This window comes from Bos javanicus, chromosome X, assembly GCF_032452875.1.
Source record: "Bos javanicus breed banteng chromosome X, ARS-OSU_banteng_1.0, whole genome shotgun sequence".
In the NCBI taxonomy this organism is placed as follows: Eukaryota; Metazoa; Chordata; class Mammalia; order Artiodactyla; family Bovidae; genus Bos; species Bos javanicus.
Window position 1 is genome coordinate 78365351 of NC_083897.1, and position 16386 is coordinate 78381736.

General features: G+C 46.0%; 1 protein-coding gene across 1 annotated transcript in view; it reads right to left on the bottom strand.

Annotated features, from left to right (window-relative positions):
* Window positions 1–8717: 8717 nt before the first annotated feature.
* The window catches only part of SLC16A2 (solute carrier family 16 member 2), a 132222-nt gene continuing 124553 nt past the window's right edge, over window positions 8718–16386 (bottom strand). Inside the window, exons 5-6 of the mRNA XM_061409690.1 lie at window positions 12911–13139; window positions 8718–11285 (exon numbers count right to left, since the gene is read on the bottom strand). Of these exons, the coding sequence (XP_061265674.1) occupies window positions 11065–11285; window positions 12911–13139 (450 nt within the window). The 3' untranslated portion in view covers window positions 8718–11064. The remainder of the gene's footprint in view (window positions 11286–12910; window positions 13140–16386) is intronic.

Consider the following 16386-nt stretch of genomic DNA (forward strand, 5'->3'; position numbering starts at 1 on the left):
TTGGTTGACTAGAAATAGGGAATTAAGTTAAGTTTGTTTATAGCCCCTGTGTTCTATCATTATAATGTTTAAGGTGCTTCTGAAGTTTACTAGTTACAACTATGTACACAGCTACTGAACTGGAACTAGCTTTGCCTAGAACTTGACTTTCTATGAAACTTGCCTTTCTCTGATTTCCAGGCCCAGTCATTGTGGTTGACAGGTGAGTCCTAACCTTGAAGGGATCTGATTTGGATGCTTGAAGCTATTTACCCTGAAGGAAAGGCTTAGGCTAGGATTTATCAGGATCTGGGAATTTAGAGCCCACCAAAAATATGGTACTGAGAGGTGGACGCTGCTGGATGACAAAACGCTCTCTTGCAGATACAGGGAATCCCTCAGCTGGGGGCAGGGGAGATGAGAAGTAGGTAGGGTAAAGGCCACATAGGACAAGTCCAGCTCACACTCACAAGTCCACCTCCACAAACCACTGAGGTTTGTGGTCAGGTTTTTAGGCATGTTCTCCACTTTTCCTTTCCCTGGGTGCTACCTTGTGAGCTCCCTTACTCTTAATTGCAGGATATTTGCTACCCCTGCTCCACTCCTGTCCACCCTGAATCCCCTGACTATAGCTTGGCAAAGTACTAGAAGTTGAGAAGACAGGGAGCCTCTGAGCTAGTTGTGCTGACTACTTAGACACATTAATCCTTTTCCAAGAAAGCAAGGCCTCCCAGGAACAGATCCTTGCCTCCTATTCCCTCATAACTAGACCAGACAAAGGGTCCTTTAGGGGTCTATGGGAAGTTAGAAAGGCCATGGAAATTAGCCCTCACTGATGATAATTTTATTGAATAATAAGAGAAAGAATGAAGGAGTAAGGTATAGGAGAGCTGTTTGGAGTTTTATCCCATTTTGACCCGTTCATGGATCACAGCCTTGTCATGGAAAAGGGGCTTGTGTAATTCAATGAAGCTATGAGCCCTGCTGTACAGGGTCATCAAAGATGGATGGGTCATAGTGAAGAGTTCTGACAAGACGTGAGCCACTGTAGGAGGAAATGGCAGCCCACTCCAGTATTCTTGCCATGAAAACTCCATGAACACTATGAAAAGGCCAAAAGATATGACATGGGAAGATGAACACCCCACCACCCCCCAATTTGGAAGCTGTCTGGTTTGTTACTGTGGATGAGTAGAGGGCAACTACTAATAGTTCCAGAATTAATGAAGTGGCTGGGCCAAAGCAGAAACTATGCTCAGCTGTGGATGTGTCTGGCGGTGAAAGTAAAGTCCGATGCTGTAAAGAATAACATTGTATAGGAATCTGAAATTAGGTCCATGAATCAAGGTAAACTGAATGTAGTCAAGAAGGAAATGGAAAAGAGTGAACATTGACATCTTAGGAATCAGCGAGCTAAAATGGACCAGAAGGGTGAGTTTCATTCAGATGACCATTATATCTACTACTGTGGGCAAGAATCCCTTAGAAGAAATGGAGTAGCCCTCATAGTCAACAAAAGAGTCCAAAATGCAGAACTTGAGTGCAATTGCAAAAATGGCAGAATGATCTGGGTTCGTTTCCAAGACAAACCATTCAACATCACAGTAATCCAAGTCTATGCCCCAACCACTGACGCTGAAGAAGCCAAGGTTGACCAGTTCTATGAAGACCTACAAGACCTTCTAGAACTAACATCAAAATAAAGGGAGGGTTGTCCTTTTCATCATAGGGGACTGGAATCCAAAGTAGGAAGTCAAGAGATACCCAGAATAACAGCCAAGTTTGGCCTTAGGGTACAAAATAAAGCAGGGCAAAGGCTAACAGAATTTTATCAAGAGAACACGCTGTTCATAGCAAAGAACATTTTCCAATAAATCAAGAGATGACTCTACACATGGACATCACCAGATGGTCAATTCCAAAATCAGCTTGATTATGTTCTTTGCAGCTGGAGACAGAGAAGCTCTATACAGTCAGCAAAAATAAAACCTGGAGCTGACTGTGGCTCAGGTCCTTATTGCAAAATTCAGGCTTAAATTGAAGGAAGTAGGGAAACTCACTAGCCCATTCTGGTATGACCTAAATCAAATCCCTTCTGATTATACAGTGGAGGTGACGAATAGATCCAAGGGATTAGATATGGTAGACAGAGTGCCAAAAGAACTATGGACTATGAGAACTAAGAACTATGTTTGTAACATTGTACAGGAGGCAGTGACCAAAACCATCCCAAAGAAAAAGAAATGTAAGAAAACAAAATAGTTGTCTGAGCAGGCTTTGGTGGCTCAGTGGGTAAAGAATCTGCCTGCAATGCTGGAGATGCAGGAGACCCAGGTTTGATCCTTGGGTTGGGAAGATCCCCTGCAGGATGGCATGGCACCCCAATTCAGTATTCTTGCCTGGAGAATCCCATGGAAAGAAGAGCCTGGCAGGCTACACTGCATTGGGTAAAAAAGAGTTGGACACAACTAAGTGACTGAGCACAAGGAGGGTTTACAAACAGCTAAGGAAAGAAGAGAAGTAAAAGGCGAGGGAGAAAGAGAAAGATATACCCAACTGAATGAAGAGTTTCAGAGAATAACAAGGAGAAATAAGAAGGCCTTCTTAAATGAACAATGCAAATAAATAGAGGAAAACAATAGAATGGGAAAGACTAGAGATCTCTTCAAGAAAATTAGAGACATCAAAGGAACATTTCATGCAAAGATGGGCAAGATAAAGGACAGAAGCAGTAAGGACCTATTAATAACAGAAGCAGAAGAGATTAAGAAGAACTGGCAATAATACACAGAAGAACTATACAAGAAAGGTCTTAATGACCTGGATAATCACGATGGTGTGGTCACTCACCTAGAGCCAGACATCCTGGATTGTGAAGTCAAGTGGGCATTAGGAAGTACTACTCTGAACAAAGCTAGTGGACATGATGGGATTCCAGCTGAGATATTTAAAACCCTAAAAGATGATGCTGTTACAGTGGTGCACTCAATGTGCAATCAAATTTGGAACACTCAGCAGTGGCCACAGGACTGGAAAAGGTGAGTTTCATTCCAATACCAGAGAAGGACAATGCCAAAGAATACTCACACTACCATACAATTGCCTTCATTTCATATGCTAGCAATATTATGCTCAAAATCCTTCAAGCTTGGCTCCTGCAGTCTGTGAACTGAGAGATTCCAGATGTACAAGCTAGTTTTGAAGAGGTAGAGGACCAGAAATCAAATTGCCAGTACTTGTTGGATTGTGGAGAAAGCAAGGGAGTTTCAGAGTCAATAAAGATTGACTATGCTAAAGCCTTTGACTCTGTGGATCACAAACTGGAAAATTCTTAAAGAGATGGGAGTATGAGACCACTTTACCTGTCACCTGAAAAACCTGTGTGCAGGTCAAGAAGCAACAGTTGGAACTGGACATGGAACAACTGTATTTCTTTTTCTTGGGGATGGTCTTGATTCCTGTCTCCTGTACAATGTCAGGAAGCAATAGTTAGAACTGGACATGGAACAACAGACTGGTTCCAAATAGGAAAAGGAGTACATCAAGGCTGTGTATTGTCACCCTGCTTATTTAACTTATATGCAGAGTACATCATGAGAAACACTGGGCTGGATGAGTCACAAACTAGAATCAAGATTGCAGGGAGAAGTATCTGCAATCTCAGATATGCAGATGATACCACTCTAATGGCAGAAAGTGAAGAGGAGCTAAAGAGCCTCTTGAGGGTGAAAGAGGAGAGTGAAAAATCTGGCTTAAAACTATATTCAAAAAACTAAGATCATGGCATCTGGTCCCATCACTTCATGGCAAATAGAAGGGGAAAAAGTGGAAGCAGTGACAAATTTTATTTTCCTGGGCTCCAAAATCACTGCAGATGGTGACTGCAGCCATGAAATTAAGGGATGCTTGCTCCTCCGAAGGAAAGCTATGACAAAGCTAGACAGCATATTAAAAAGCAGAGACATTACTTTCCTGATAAAGGTCCATATAGTGAAATCTATGTTTTTTCCAGTAGTCATGTACAGATGTAAGAGTTGGACTGTAAAGAAGGTTGAGTGGTGAAGAAATGATGCTTTCACATTGTGATGCTGGAGAAGACTCTTGAGAGTCCCTTGGACTGCAAGGAGATCAAATTAGTCAATTATAAAGGAAATCAGTCCCAAATATTCATTGGAAGGACTGATGCTGAAGCTGATGCTCCAATCCTTTGGCCACCTGATGCGAAGAACTGACTCATTGGAAAAGACCCTGATGCTTCGAAAGATGGAAGGCAGGAGGAGAAGGGGACAACAAAGGATGAGAAGGTTGGATGGCATCCCCAATTCAATGGACGTGAGTTTGAGCAAATTCCAGGAGATAGTGGAAGACAGAGGAGACTGGTGTGCTGCAGTCCATGGGGTCACAAAGAGTTGGACACAACTTAATGACTGAACAACAACAACAAACAATTTTGAGCAAAGAGGAACCCAGAAGACAATACTGTGCACCCCCAGGGAAAGGAAAATCAGAGATTCCTAATTCCTCTTCCACATTCTCCTCCCTGTCCCATTCCCTCCAAAAGAGAGGCTGGGATATGTGGTTAGGACTCTGGCTCAGCTTTTGCTGCTTTCTATGCCTTTATCCTGAGATAAGCCTCGTGAGAGGCTGTAGTGCCACTCACTACCCAGTGCCTTCCTTGAAGGGTAGATTGGGCCTGGGGAACATCAGGTACTAACTCCAGGAGTAGCAAGCAGGCTTTCTGAGAAGTCAAGGGAAAAGAAAGACTTGCTTACTTCCATACTTTCTCTGAGGTGCAGTGGAAAGAGCCTTGGAGAAGGAGTTTGAAAACTGGGATTCAGTTTTTTCCGGGCCTTACTTTCCCTATCTGTAAAACAGACACAGGAGTAGCTGCCTTCCAGTGCTGGGGGGAGGGTCAGGTGTGATGAGAGATATAGGAGCACCTATGACCTGTAAACTGCTCCTCCTAACAGGTGAAGATGCCCTATTATCATTAAAGTGTCCTCAGTGTCCAAATATGCTGGGGGAAGGCTCTTGTGTTCTTGGAGCTCAAGGATGAAAGGAGTGTGTCCGTGCACATGTATGTGGGAGGTCTTGGACTGACAGGAGGAATCTCTGGCCTTTATAGGCTTTAAGGCAGAAGAATCTGCAAGGCTGGGCCTCAGAAGACTCCATCTTGGGGAGAGAAAGGATGTATGTGGATGTGTGTGGGAGGGCAGTGGAGATGGTTGCCCTGGCCCCCTCTTTCACCCCTTCTTAGGCAACCAGCTGAAGGAAGTAGGTTGTTGGAGAGTAAGGTGGAGGAGTGTTGGGTGGGGAGCAAATTGAGGGGGCAGGTCTTAAAGTTAACCTGTTCCATTCCTGGTGATCTGTCCAGGTTTTAAGGAGGGTTCTGAACCCTAGGAAATCCTGCTAGTTCACCTGTGTGAGCCTAGGGCATCTGGTGGGTGCTCACCTTCATCTTGAGTAGGATCTGGAGACACTGTTTTGGGAGAGCTGGCCTGAATTAAGAGCTTTGATCAGCCAGTGTGGTTGTCCCTTGGGGGTTCTGGGACAACTTTTATGGGGACAGCCAACCCAGGGTTGGAGGTTGGAGAGAAGAGAGAGGAGGATAGCTGCTCTGGGCCAGAGCAGAGCATTTTCTGAAGGTAGTTCTTGCTTCTAGTCTCCTCATACTGGCAGGCCTCCTGCCTGGAATCTCTTGCATGTGAACATGCTAAGTCACTTCAGTCATGTCCAACTCTTTGCAACCCTATGGACTACAGCCTGACAGGCTCCTCTGTCCATGGAATTTTCCAGGGAAATACTGGAGTGGATTGCCCATTTCCTCCTCCATGGGATCTTCCCAACCCAGGGATGGAAGCACATCTCTTATGTCTCCTGAATTGGAAGTGGTTCTTTACCACCAGCACCACCTGGGATGCCCTTAGGTCCTTGCTAGTTGCAGGTTGACCCCACCATCAGGACCTTGGGGACAGATCTGGTAGGGAGCCGCTGGGGTGGGGGGCTTGTTATTGGATGGCCCAGACAGAATCACCTCCAGGTTTCTCGACCCAAAGCTTGATGGGGGCGACAATGCTGCAATCCCTGGTGGTGGTGGCCCGGGCAGGGCAGTGGGAGTGGGGTACTGAGGAGGAGCTGAGGTCAGGACATGCCCAGCTGCTGTCTATCCATCTGGCTCCCCAGACAGTTGGCAGGGCCCGGAGTTGGGCCCTCCCACCTTCTTTCCCACCCTCTTCCTCTGAGAGGGAAGACTTGGTTTTCCTGGATGGGTCTGATTCCCGTTTGAGTAGCAGGAGCAGATGCGTTTCAGTTGGCACGTCTCCCGGGTTCCGACGCCTTCCAGACAGGGAAATGGATGGAAAGCCACGGAGGGGGAAGAACCACCCACCACCCTGCTTAAAGTGACCCGAAGTCAGTGGCAGGACCAGGAGAGCAGCCAGGGCCGGTGAGCTGCCCCCCACCCCAGCCCCATCTCCATCCTCAGGCATTCTCCAAGTTGGAGTGGGCATGGGGATCTGGCGGGAAATGGTGCCGGCTAGCACTCACATCTGCGGATCCCACGGCCCAGTCCCCAGTCGTTGCGAGGGCAGTGTAGGGTGGGTGTGTGTTGGGGAAAGTAGGGTAGTGGTCGCCCCGCCCCTTTCTAGTTCCCCATCTCTGGGGCAGGTGGGACAGGGGAATGAGGAGGCCCTGGGCCAGGGTTGTCGGACAGCCGAAGTCAGACCCCCATGTCGACTGGCCAGCAGGAACACCCATGAGTTAGCTCTGTCCTTCTCTCCCTCCAGCTGGACGTGGGTTGACACTTGTTAGTCGTGAGCAATGGACTAATTTTATCTCGCCCCGGCTCAGCAAGAAACCAACGCTGAGGAGAGTGTAGTTCTTCTGAGAGGTTCTGGCCGGGGGAGGCCAGTCTTAGGGCAAAAGGGAGGGGGAAATGCTGAGGCCTCCATCCCGGAAGGGGCGTGGTGGCCCCTGCCTGTGCCAAAGGCTTTAAGGTCCATAGGCTCCAGGCACTGGGATCCAGAAGAGGAAAAGGCATCTTGGAAAGCAGGTAGTTCAAATTCCTTCTTGTGTTTCTTCTCTTTTTTCTCCACCTCTGTTCCTTTCATTCGCGAAATCCCTGGGTTCTAGCAAAATGCCTGTCAAAGCAGGTCCCTAGAAAATATTACTGAAATGATTTGAAAACCAGGCATGGAACTTTGCTTCTTGTGACCACTAGAGAGAGCTGAAACGCAAGATTTGAAAGGCCTTCTAAAGTAAAGCCTTCTCAATGCCTGCAGAAGTTGGGTATTTAATCCCTTTTCTTATTCTTCTGGAGTCTCTCTACATTTCAGCTTATTAGAATTTGAACTTGCTTCAAAGGCTGTGGTTCAAACCAGCACCCACCCTATCTAAGCACCAGCTGTCAGAGACCAGGGTTTTGCTGGAGGCACCTGTAGTTCCTGTTAGCTGGCCTGCTCTGCTGCTGTGAAGAGGCAGGGAACTGCTGGTTGCCTCTTCAGACACGAAAAGGCTTTGAAATCTAATGATCCTGAGTGATCAAACACAGACTAGGGCCTTGGAGCTCCTAGAGGAGGGATCGAGGGGGCAGCAGACCTTGGGTGGGAGAGCCTGGGGCCAGGCAGCAGAACAGAGTAATTAGTCTCAGTGGGAAGAGATGAGGCTGGTGGCTTGAGGATGCCTGCACTGAGTCAGGGGAGAAACAATAGCCAAGAGCTGGGTGGTAAACCACCTTCTTGCAAAGGAAACCAGTCCCTTCCACTCCTATCCTGTCCAGTGTATAGCCACAGGGAGATTGGCTTTATTTGTATGTCTTGGGTTGCTGAGGCTAGAAGGGCAATAGGTGGGACCAGCTCTCCAAGGCTAAGGCTGCATGAAAGTCTGGAATGGCTTGAGAAGAGAGAATTCCAAAAGTGTATGTCAGTTGGAAGTGAGTTAATTGTGAAAAAATGGGCTATGCTAAAAGTCAGATTTGGCTCAGATTTCATTTTTGCTTGGAGCTGGTCCTGCCAACACTCATTTGCAGATGGGTTCGATATGTACTTGTTGAATGAAGTGGGCAAGTTATTTCCCCCTCCTTGTGTCAGATTCTTCATCTGTGAAATGAGAGGTTTGGACTGGACTGGAAGTCAGTGACCTGAGTTCAAAGTTTCAACCTACTCTGTCACTGGTTTTCTGTGTGAACCTGCTGCAGTGCCTTTTATCCAGACATTAGTGTCCCCAGTTAAATTCAATGCAGAGTATGAACAACAGACATTCTAAGGTTATACTTTGTCATTGCTATAGATCTCTCTTCTGTGTTACCCTCAATTTTAGGCTGCTGCTTGGTTATATAACCCAACTATACTAGTCACTTCAAGTTACCCCATCAATAACAAGGGGGAAGAAAAGGGGCTTACACTGGATTATTGGCAAAGTCTTTGATAGTTTTCAACACGGCATTCTTGTAACAAGGTGGTAGCTTTGGTGGGACCTCTACTCCAACTCAGCCACTAACCATGTTCTCATTTTGTGAAGTAAACAGTTTTTCACTTCAGAGCTCCCTAAAAATCCAATCCTAGTTGGATTAGTTCACCCAACTTCAAACCCCTATATAGCTCCTTCTCCAATTTCTGCTCTCACAGAGTATAGACCCTGGCAGAAATTTGATGTGAAATGATTTCAGTTCTGAAGTTAAACTTCTGCTGTTAACCAGATTAGGACTATTTCACCAGTGTAGGCAACATACACACCAAAGCTGGATTTTTAGATTTGTTTATTTTGTTCCAAACCTTTTGAGTATTTAAATGTCCCAGATCTCAAGCTCCCAAGTTTTGTTCATTCTCCTTGATTTAACTGTAGTGCATAAGAAGCCGCATCTTATCCTAAATATTAATACTGTGCTGCTTTCACCAACCAACATTCTCCCCAAAAGTGCACAAGCACACACATGCACATGTACATGTGTGGAAGAAGTAAACTGACACCTTGCCATGTTATATGACACCTGATAGAGCAGATTTGTGACCCATGGATGTCTTTCCTTCATCTGGAGAGAAGTGGGTGGCAGCCTGATTCTTAAGAGCTGTCCACACCGTGAGCAACAAAAGAGGCCCTGCAGAACTGCCCTCAGGTGACTTGGTGGGGGTGGGCAGGGGAGAATGGAATCAGGAGCTTTGTTGCTCCAATATTTTCAGTGGCTTCTTCTGGGAGTTACAAAGCTCCTGGGGGCCAGCTTGTCCTGTTCTACTGCTGTTTGGGATAACAGGGTAGTAATTAGGCAGGCCCCTTCATGTTCACAGAGCCAAGAACCAATGGGTTTTCCTTTGGGGAGTTGATAAGAGCTGGACTGGGACCAATGGAGGGGGCTCCAGAATTTGGCCTTGAATGAAGTCATCAGAGGCCAACCATGCCCCAGCTGCCTGTCTGTAACGGAAAAACTCATGGGTGGGGACCACTGTCTTCTTTGGAGCTCCTCAGGGGCAACCTAATCCTCCTGGCCCTGGGATGGCTCTGGCTCGGAATAGCAAGTCACTGTTAGCTCTAAGTGACAGCCAAAGTGCCTGGTGAGAAGATTAGGGTAACAGGAATACAACAGAAAAAGACCTAGAATGGGAGAGACACAAAGAGGCTGAATGAAGAAAGTGGGTGAGCTCCTAATAAGGTGAGTTGTGCTAGCTGGACACAGCCTGGCTGGAAATTCTTTTCAGCAAGAGTGCCAGCCAGAGCCTAGGCATAGGGAAGCACCTGGCACCTACTTCAGAGGATGAAGATGGTCCAGAGTCTATCTTCCCTGGCACCTTTAATTCCCACTAACTGAGTGGTCCAGGATGCCCAGCATGGGGGACACATTGGGTAGTAAAGGCTGTGATGGTTTGCTCTTCCTAAAAGAAGTTTTCCAACCCTATGTGCAGCTGCTGCCTCTACATTTGGGGGATCCAGGTTGGAAATACGATTTTCCCTCAAACAGTTCTTTTCCTGGCTTGGCCCAGGTGAAAATGTTGACCTGTCATGAATAATGAGCGATGGAGGAATTGGTCCTTCCCCAGGTCAATAATTCTTGCCCCTCCCCCACCATGCCATTCCCCCTGTCATCAGTCTCCCTCTGCCTCCTGAGATGAGAGGAATTTCTTCACATTTTGACAGGTGGATATAAGGATGGGGAGCTGAGGCAACCTGCAGGTTAATGCATTAGCCCAGAAAATCTGTAAAAATCAGTGAATGGAACTTTATAGTGTTTAAGGTCCCTTTCCTATGTGATATTCTATTATTCCAGTTGATTATAGGAGCTTGAGCCAAACGGTGAGATGTGGCTCAGCCTGAGATGAGTTGAATTGATGCTAGTGTTAGGGGAGGGTTGGGCCAAGATGAGGGTTGATTGTTCCAGGCTCTGGGTCCCTCCTTTCTTCAAGCTCCCATTAGTCTATGACAGTTATGAAAAGAAATAGAGGTGAATGAGAAGGGAAAAGAGGCAGTGGAGGAATAAAAGGAGGAAGGAAAGAAGGAGGCAGACTGTTAACTAACCTTATGATGGAGAGACTCCCTATACACTTGTAAAATGATGTCACCCACACCTCTTGGGAAGCCACAGCCCTCAGAGACACTGAGGCTAAACAAGATTCCTTGTGTCATTTTACCTCTATGCCCTTTCTGCCACACCTCTCAATGCTTCCTAAGGAAAGATGTCAAGGAATTCCTCAGCACCCAGAGATTTAGATCTTCCCACCAGGCTCCTGGGGATACAGTAGCACCTTTGGCAGCTGCTTTTAATGGGTGACTATCAAGCTGGGCCAGGAATTCCCATCCTTCTCCTCCCCCAAGAGTTACAAAGTTTATGGAGAGGTTCCAAAGGCCAGGGGGTGATCCCAAGCTTTCCTAAAGCCTGGAAGGAGACGACCCTGGCAAGTTTAAAGGCATTCATGGGGAGAATTTGGTTAATAAGTTTGGAACACCTGGAGCTTTGGCTCCAAGGGGATGGTCAGGTGGCTGAAATGCTGTGTGTGCAGGTTTGGGAACAAGTGTGCTGGTGGCAAAAATGTAAATGCCGAGCAGGGCAAGGTGAAGGGAAAGGTTTGGGGAGGAGCACACGATGGCAAATAAAAGGCATTAGATTGGTTCCTCAGGGGTAGAGGAGCCCGGCAGCAGCTCTCCATTGGGGTCTGGGTCAGGGGTCAGCATCTTATCCTTGCTGGAATCCCTTTGCTCTTTCTTGAACATCCTTTGATGCATCAGAGGGACGAACAAGAGGATTACTGCCCCAACGATTGGGGGTACACCGGCAAAGTAGAAGGCCACATGATAGTCCCCAAAACAGTTGCGGAGGAGGCCTGAAAAGTTAACAGAGACAAGTCAAGTTTAGCTTTGCTCTACTATACAAAGATGTTCTCTGCTTCTTTTAGAAGCCATCCAAATGCCTATCCAGAGAATCTTGGCCTGTACTGCCTTGACCTGGGAGCCCAACTCAGTTTAAACACTCCTTGATGGAAGACACAAAACCTCTATTACAAAGACAAGCAGCTCCTCCCTGAGCCACTGAGACTGTAGGCTCTTGAGGCAAATGCTTATTATGAAAGAGGCAAATGAAACTTCTCAAAGTTCTCCATTTTTTACTTTCATAAGCTACAGTTAACTTCTAGTCACTCCAAGGTATGGAGATAGGTATGGAGGGAGGCTATTTTAAAAGAACACAGAAGATGACCAAGACTTGTCTTGGTTCACAGTGATACACCTTCTCACACCCAACTTAGGCTAGAGTGTTCTTATGTAATAATTCAGCCAAGTTCCCTTTTTCCCTTTCTTTGAAGTGCCCATTTGCCCTAAGAGGAGGCTAGGGTTAGGGTTAGGGTTAGGGTATAGGTGTGTCTTTCCTTCAAGTTACAGATATGGTTGGCCCCTCTGGGTTCTTCTAGGTTGCCAATGTGGTGAATGTGTTTGGCATGGTACATGGAGTCTTCTCTGCTCACCTCCAGAAGCTAATGTGGGATACCTCATAGGGAGGTTGAGCCCAGAAACAGTACTAATGAAAGGCAGGTAGGTCCTGGGGCTGCTTAGGAGGTAAGCAAGTGGAAAGAGATATGGGTTCTGGGATCCACATTTGGAATCAGGGGTTAGGTAAAGGCTCGCCTCCCCCAGTGGACAGTGTGGCCATTGTACAATGGCCTGAGTAGGAGCCTTTGTCACTGTAATGCAGTACAACCAGTGCCCTCACAACACCTGGCACTGAACTGGTATTCAAGGAATAATTGTTGAGTTAGCCTAGTTGGCTAGCTTAAGAGACACTATCCCATGAATCAATATTTGCAATAAATCATAAAGAGAGGAAATGATGTCTCTTATTAGTTTTCTTTGTTTCTTGTGTTCTCTAGGGTACAAACCATGCCCCCCTTGGAAGTAGAGAGAGAAATTAGGAGTGCTGAAAGATGGCAAGCCAACACTTTGCCTGTTGCCTGCTATAAGTGAGCTTCATTGGTCCAGTCTTGAGTTGTGGTCTTAATTAAATGTTTTCTACAGGCTCAGTTCAGAAGTTGGTAGGGGAAGGAGGGATGTCTCTAAGTATTAATAAAACCAGGGCCCACTTTTGTTTCTCTTCCTGCTCAACTACCTTGAAAATAATTACTTGCTTGTGAAGACAGAGAGAGAGAGAGAAGATTTGGGTTCAATAGAATGGTCAGAAGGCCAAACCCATTATTCTCTCTACCCTCCTGGAATCAGCCATGCTGTCTACAATAAAAACTCACAGCCATGAAATGCCCATCCCCTCAAATGAATCCATGCACATATACTGTGCTTAGTCTCTTTCATCAATAGTGGTAAGAGGTTTCATGCACTCCGATGAGACTACTTGAAGAGAGAAGAGGGAGAAAGGGACTTTAAGCAGAGGCAATTAGGAGGGCTAGGTCCCAAGGAAAACAGGACTCCCCCACTCATGCTCTCCCTGCAATGTTAAACTCACCTGCAATGGGGGGTCCAGCAATCATTGGCAGGGCCATCATACCCAGGAGGTAGCCAATGGCCTGTGAGGCCTGCATTGGGCCCACCAGCTCAAATGCGATGGGGGCCATGATGGTGATGAAGAAGCCATCGCACAGGCCCAGGAAGAGGCAGACAACGATGAGGCCCCCGAAGCCCCGGCAGAGGGGAATCATCATGGACATCAGGCCCAGGAGCAAGAAGGAGATGACCTAAAGGAACAACAGCCTGAGGTCATGTTGTGCTTGCCCATGAAGCCCACATAGTAAATCACATCTCCTTCTCAGGGCCTTATTTATACAGTCTGTAAAATGGGGCAAAGTGTTAGTTGCTCAGTTGTGTCCCACTCTTTGTGACCCCCATGGACTGTAGCCCACCAGGCTCCTCTGTCCATGGAATTCTCCAGGCAAGAATACTGGAGTGGGTAGCCATTCCCTTCTCCAGGGGATCTTCCAAACCCAGGGATTGGACCCATGTCTCCCACATTGCAGGCGGGAGATTCTTCAGCATCTGAGCCACCAGGGAAGCCCATGAAAAATGGGACAAGGGGATGTCAACAGAAAGCCCAGTGGACTAAATAGTTACTTAAGTTCCTTCTAAGTCATTTAGAAGGACTTAGAATTCAAAGTTTTAAAGAGAGCCCCTATTTAACGTTGATTGTCAAGATTTTTAAAAGAAAGGACATGGCCCCTGTCCTCAAGAAGATGTCTTTTGACTAGACTCTGAGATAAAGGGAATTGCTGTTTCTGCTTTCTGATCCTGTGTTTGTCTGCCACAGGCATCAGGGTCTGGAACCAGACCATGCTGGTGTTTTCATATCCAAGTTAGATTTAGGAAGAGGAAGGGGAGGAAGTGAGGATGACTTGAATAATGATTAGATGGGGGCATGAATGGAAGGCACAGCTTCCTGAAATGGGGAAGGATCCAGTGCCCATTTTTGTGGGAGACTGCCAAAAGCAGTTTTCTAAAAGAAAACACCTTAGTATGAGGGAGACCACCAGGAGGTTCACCCAGGTTCTTTAGGTTTTAGGACATGGGACACACCACCATCTCAGATGCTCAAGGCAGTGTGGCTCTGGGGGCTTCTGGATTTGTCTGAGCACCCTGCCAAGGCAACAAAGGGGGCTCTAAGGAGAAGCAGGGTACTCAGAGGAGGTCTAGGGAGCCTGAAGCCAGCCTCGGGGACACTGACTTAGCCACTGGGCTTTCCTTGGGCTGAGTAAAATGACTCTGAAGTAATAAAGCTGCCTTTCCAGTGGTTGGTTTTTCCCTCTCAGTAGAGAGAAGGGCCACTGGAAACACAACTGGTTTTTAAAAAAATAATTAGTTAATTTAAAATATGTATTTATTTTTAATTGAAGGATAATTGCTTTACAATATTGTGTTGGTTTCTGGCATACATCTACGTGGAATCAACCACAGGTATACAAATGTCCCCTCCCTCTTGAAACTCTCTCCCACCTCCCACCCCATCTCACCCCTTTAGATTGTCACACAGCCCCGAACTGAGTTTCCTGAGTCATACAGTAAATCCCCCCCAGCTGTCTATTTTACATATGGTACTATATATGTTTCCATGCTACTCTCTCCATCCATTCCACCCTCTCCTTCCCATCCTCCCCATGTCTATAAGTAGGTTTTCTATGTCTGCACCTCCAGTGCTGCCCTGCAAAGAGGTTCATCAGTACCATCTTTCTAGATTCCATACATATGCATTAACATATGATGTTTTTCTCTTTCTGACTTCACTATAATAGGCTCTAGGTTCATCCACCTCATTAGAACCAACTCAAGTGCATTCCTTTTTTGGGACTGAGTAATAATCCATTGTTTATATGTACCACAACTTCCTTATCCATTCATCTGTCGATGGACATCTAGGTTGCTTCCATGCCTAGCTATTGTAAATAGTGTTGCAATGGACATTGGGGTACATGTGTCTTTTTCAATTATGGTTTCCTCAGGGTATATGCCCAGTAGTGGGATTATTGGGTCATGCTGCTGCTGCTAAGTCACTTCACTCGTGTCCAACTCTTTGCAACCTATGGACCATAGCCCGCCAGGCTTCTCTATCCATGGGATTCTTCAGACAAGAATACTGGAGTGGGTTGCCATGCCCTCTTCCAGGGGACCTTCCCAACCCAGGGATTGAACTCACGTCTCTTACATCTCCTGCATTGGCAGACGAGTTCTTTACCACTGGTGCCACCTGGGAAGCCCTTCCTTTGCTGTGCAAAAGCTTTCAAGTTTAATTAGGTCCCACTTGCTTATTTTTGTTTTTATTTCCATTACTATGGGAGGTGGGACATAGATCTTGCCATGATTTATGTCATAAAACGTTGTGCCTGTGTTTTCCTCTAAGAGCTTTATAGTTTCTCATCTTACATTTAGGTCTTTAATCCATTTTGAGTTTATCTTTGTGTATGATGTTAAGAATTGATGCTTTTGAACTGTGGTGTTGGAGAAGACTCTTGAGAGTCCCTTGGACTGCAAGGAGATCCAAGCAGTCCATTCTGAAGGAGATCAGCCCTGGGATTTCTTTGGAAGGGATGATGCTAAAGCTGAAACTCCAGTACTTTGGCCACCTCATGCGAAGAGTGGACTCACTGGAAAAGACTCTGATGCTGGGAGGGATTGGGGGCAGGAGGAGAAGGGGACGACAGAGGATGAGATGGCTGGATGGCATCACCGTGATGTTAAGTAGTGTTCTAATTTCATTCTTTTACATGTAGCTGTCCACTTTTCCCAGCATTTCTTATTGAAGAGACTATCTTTTCTCCATTGTATATTCTTGCCTCCTTTGTCAAAGATAAGGTGCCCGTAGGTATGTGGGTTTATCTCTGGGCTTTCTATCTTGTTCCATTGGTTGATATTTCTGTTTTTGTGCCAGTACCAAACTGTTATAATGATGGTAGCTTTGTAGTATAGTCTGAAGTCAGTACAGTTGATTCCTCCAGCTCTATTCTTTCTCAAGATTACTTTAGCTATTCGGGATCTTTTCCCTACAAATTGTGAAATTTTTTGTTCTAGTTCTATGAAAGATACCATTGGTAATTTGATAGGGATTACATTGAATCTGTAGACTGCTTTTGGTAATATAGTTATTTTCACAATATTGATTCTTTCAACCCAGGAACATGGAATATCTCTTCATCTGTTTATGTCATTTTTTTTTTTTCATCAGTCATATAGTTTCCTGTATACAGCTCTTTTGGCTCCTTGTGTGTGTGTGTGTGTGTGTGTGTGTGTGTGTGTGTGTAGCTCAGTCATGTCTGACTCTTTGCGATCCTATGAACTGTAGCCTGCCAGGCTCCTCTGTCCAAAGTATTCTCCAGGCAAGAATACTGGAGTGGGTTGCCATTTCCTTCTCCATTTGTCTCCTTAGGTAGATTTATTCTTAGGTATTTTATTCTTCTTGGTTGCAGTGGTAAATGGGATTGATTCCTTAATTTCACTTTC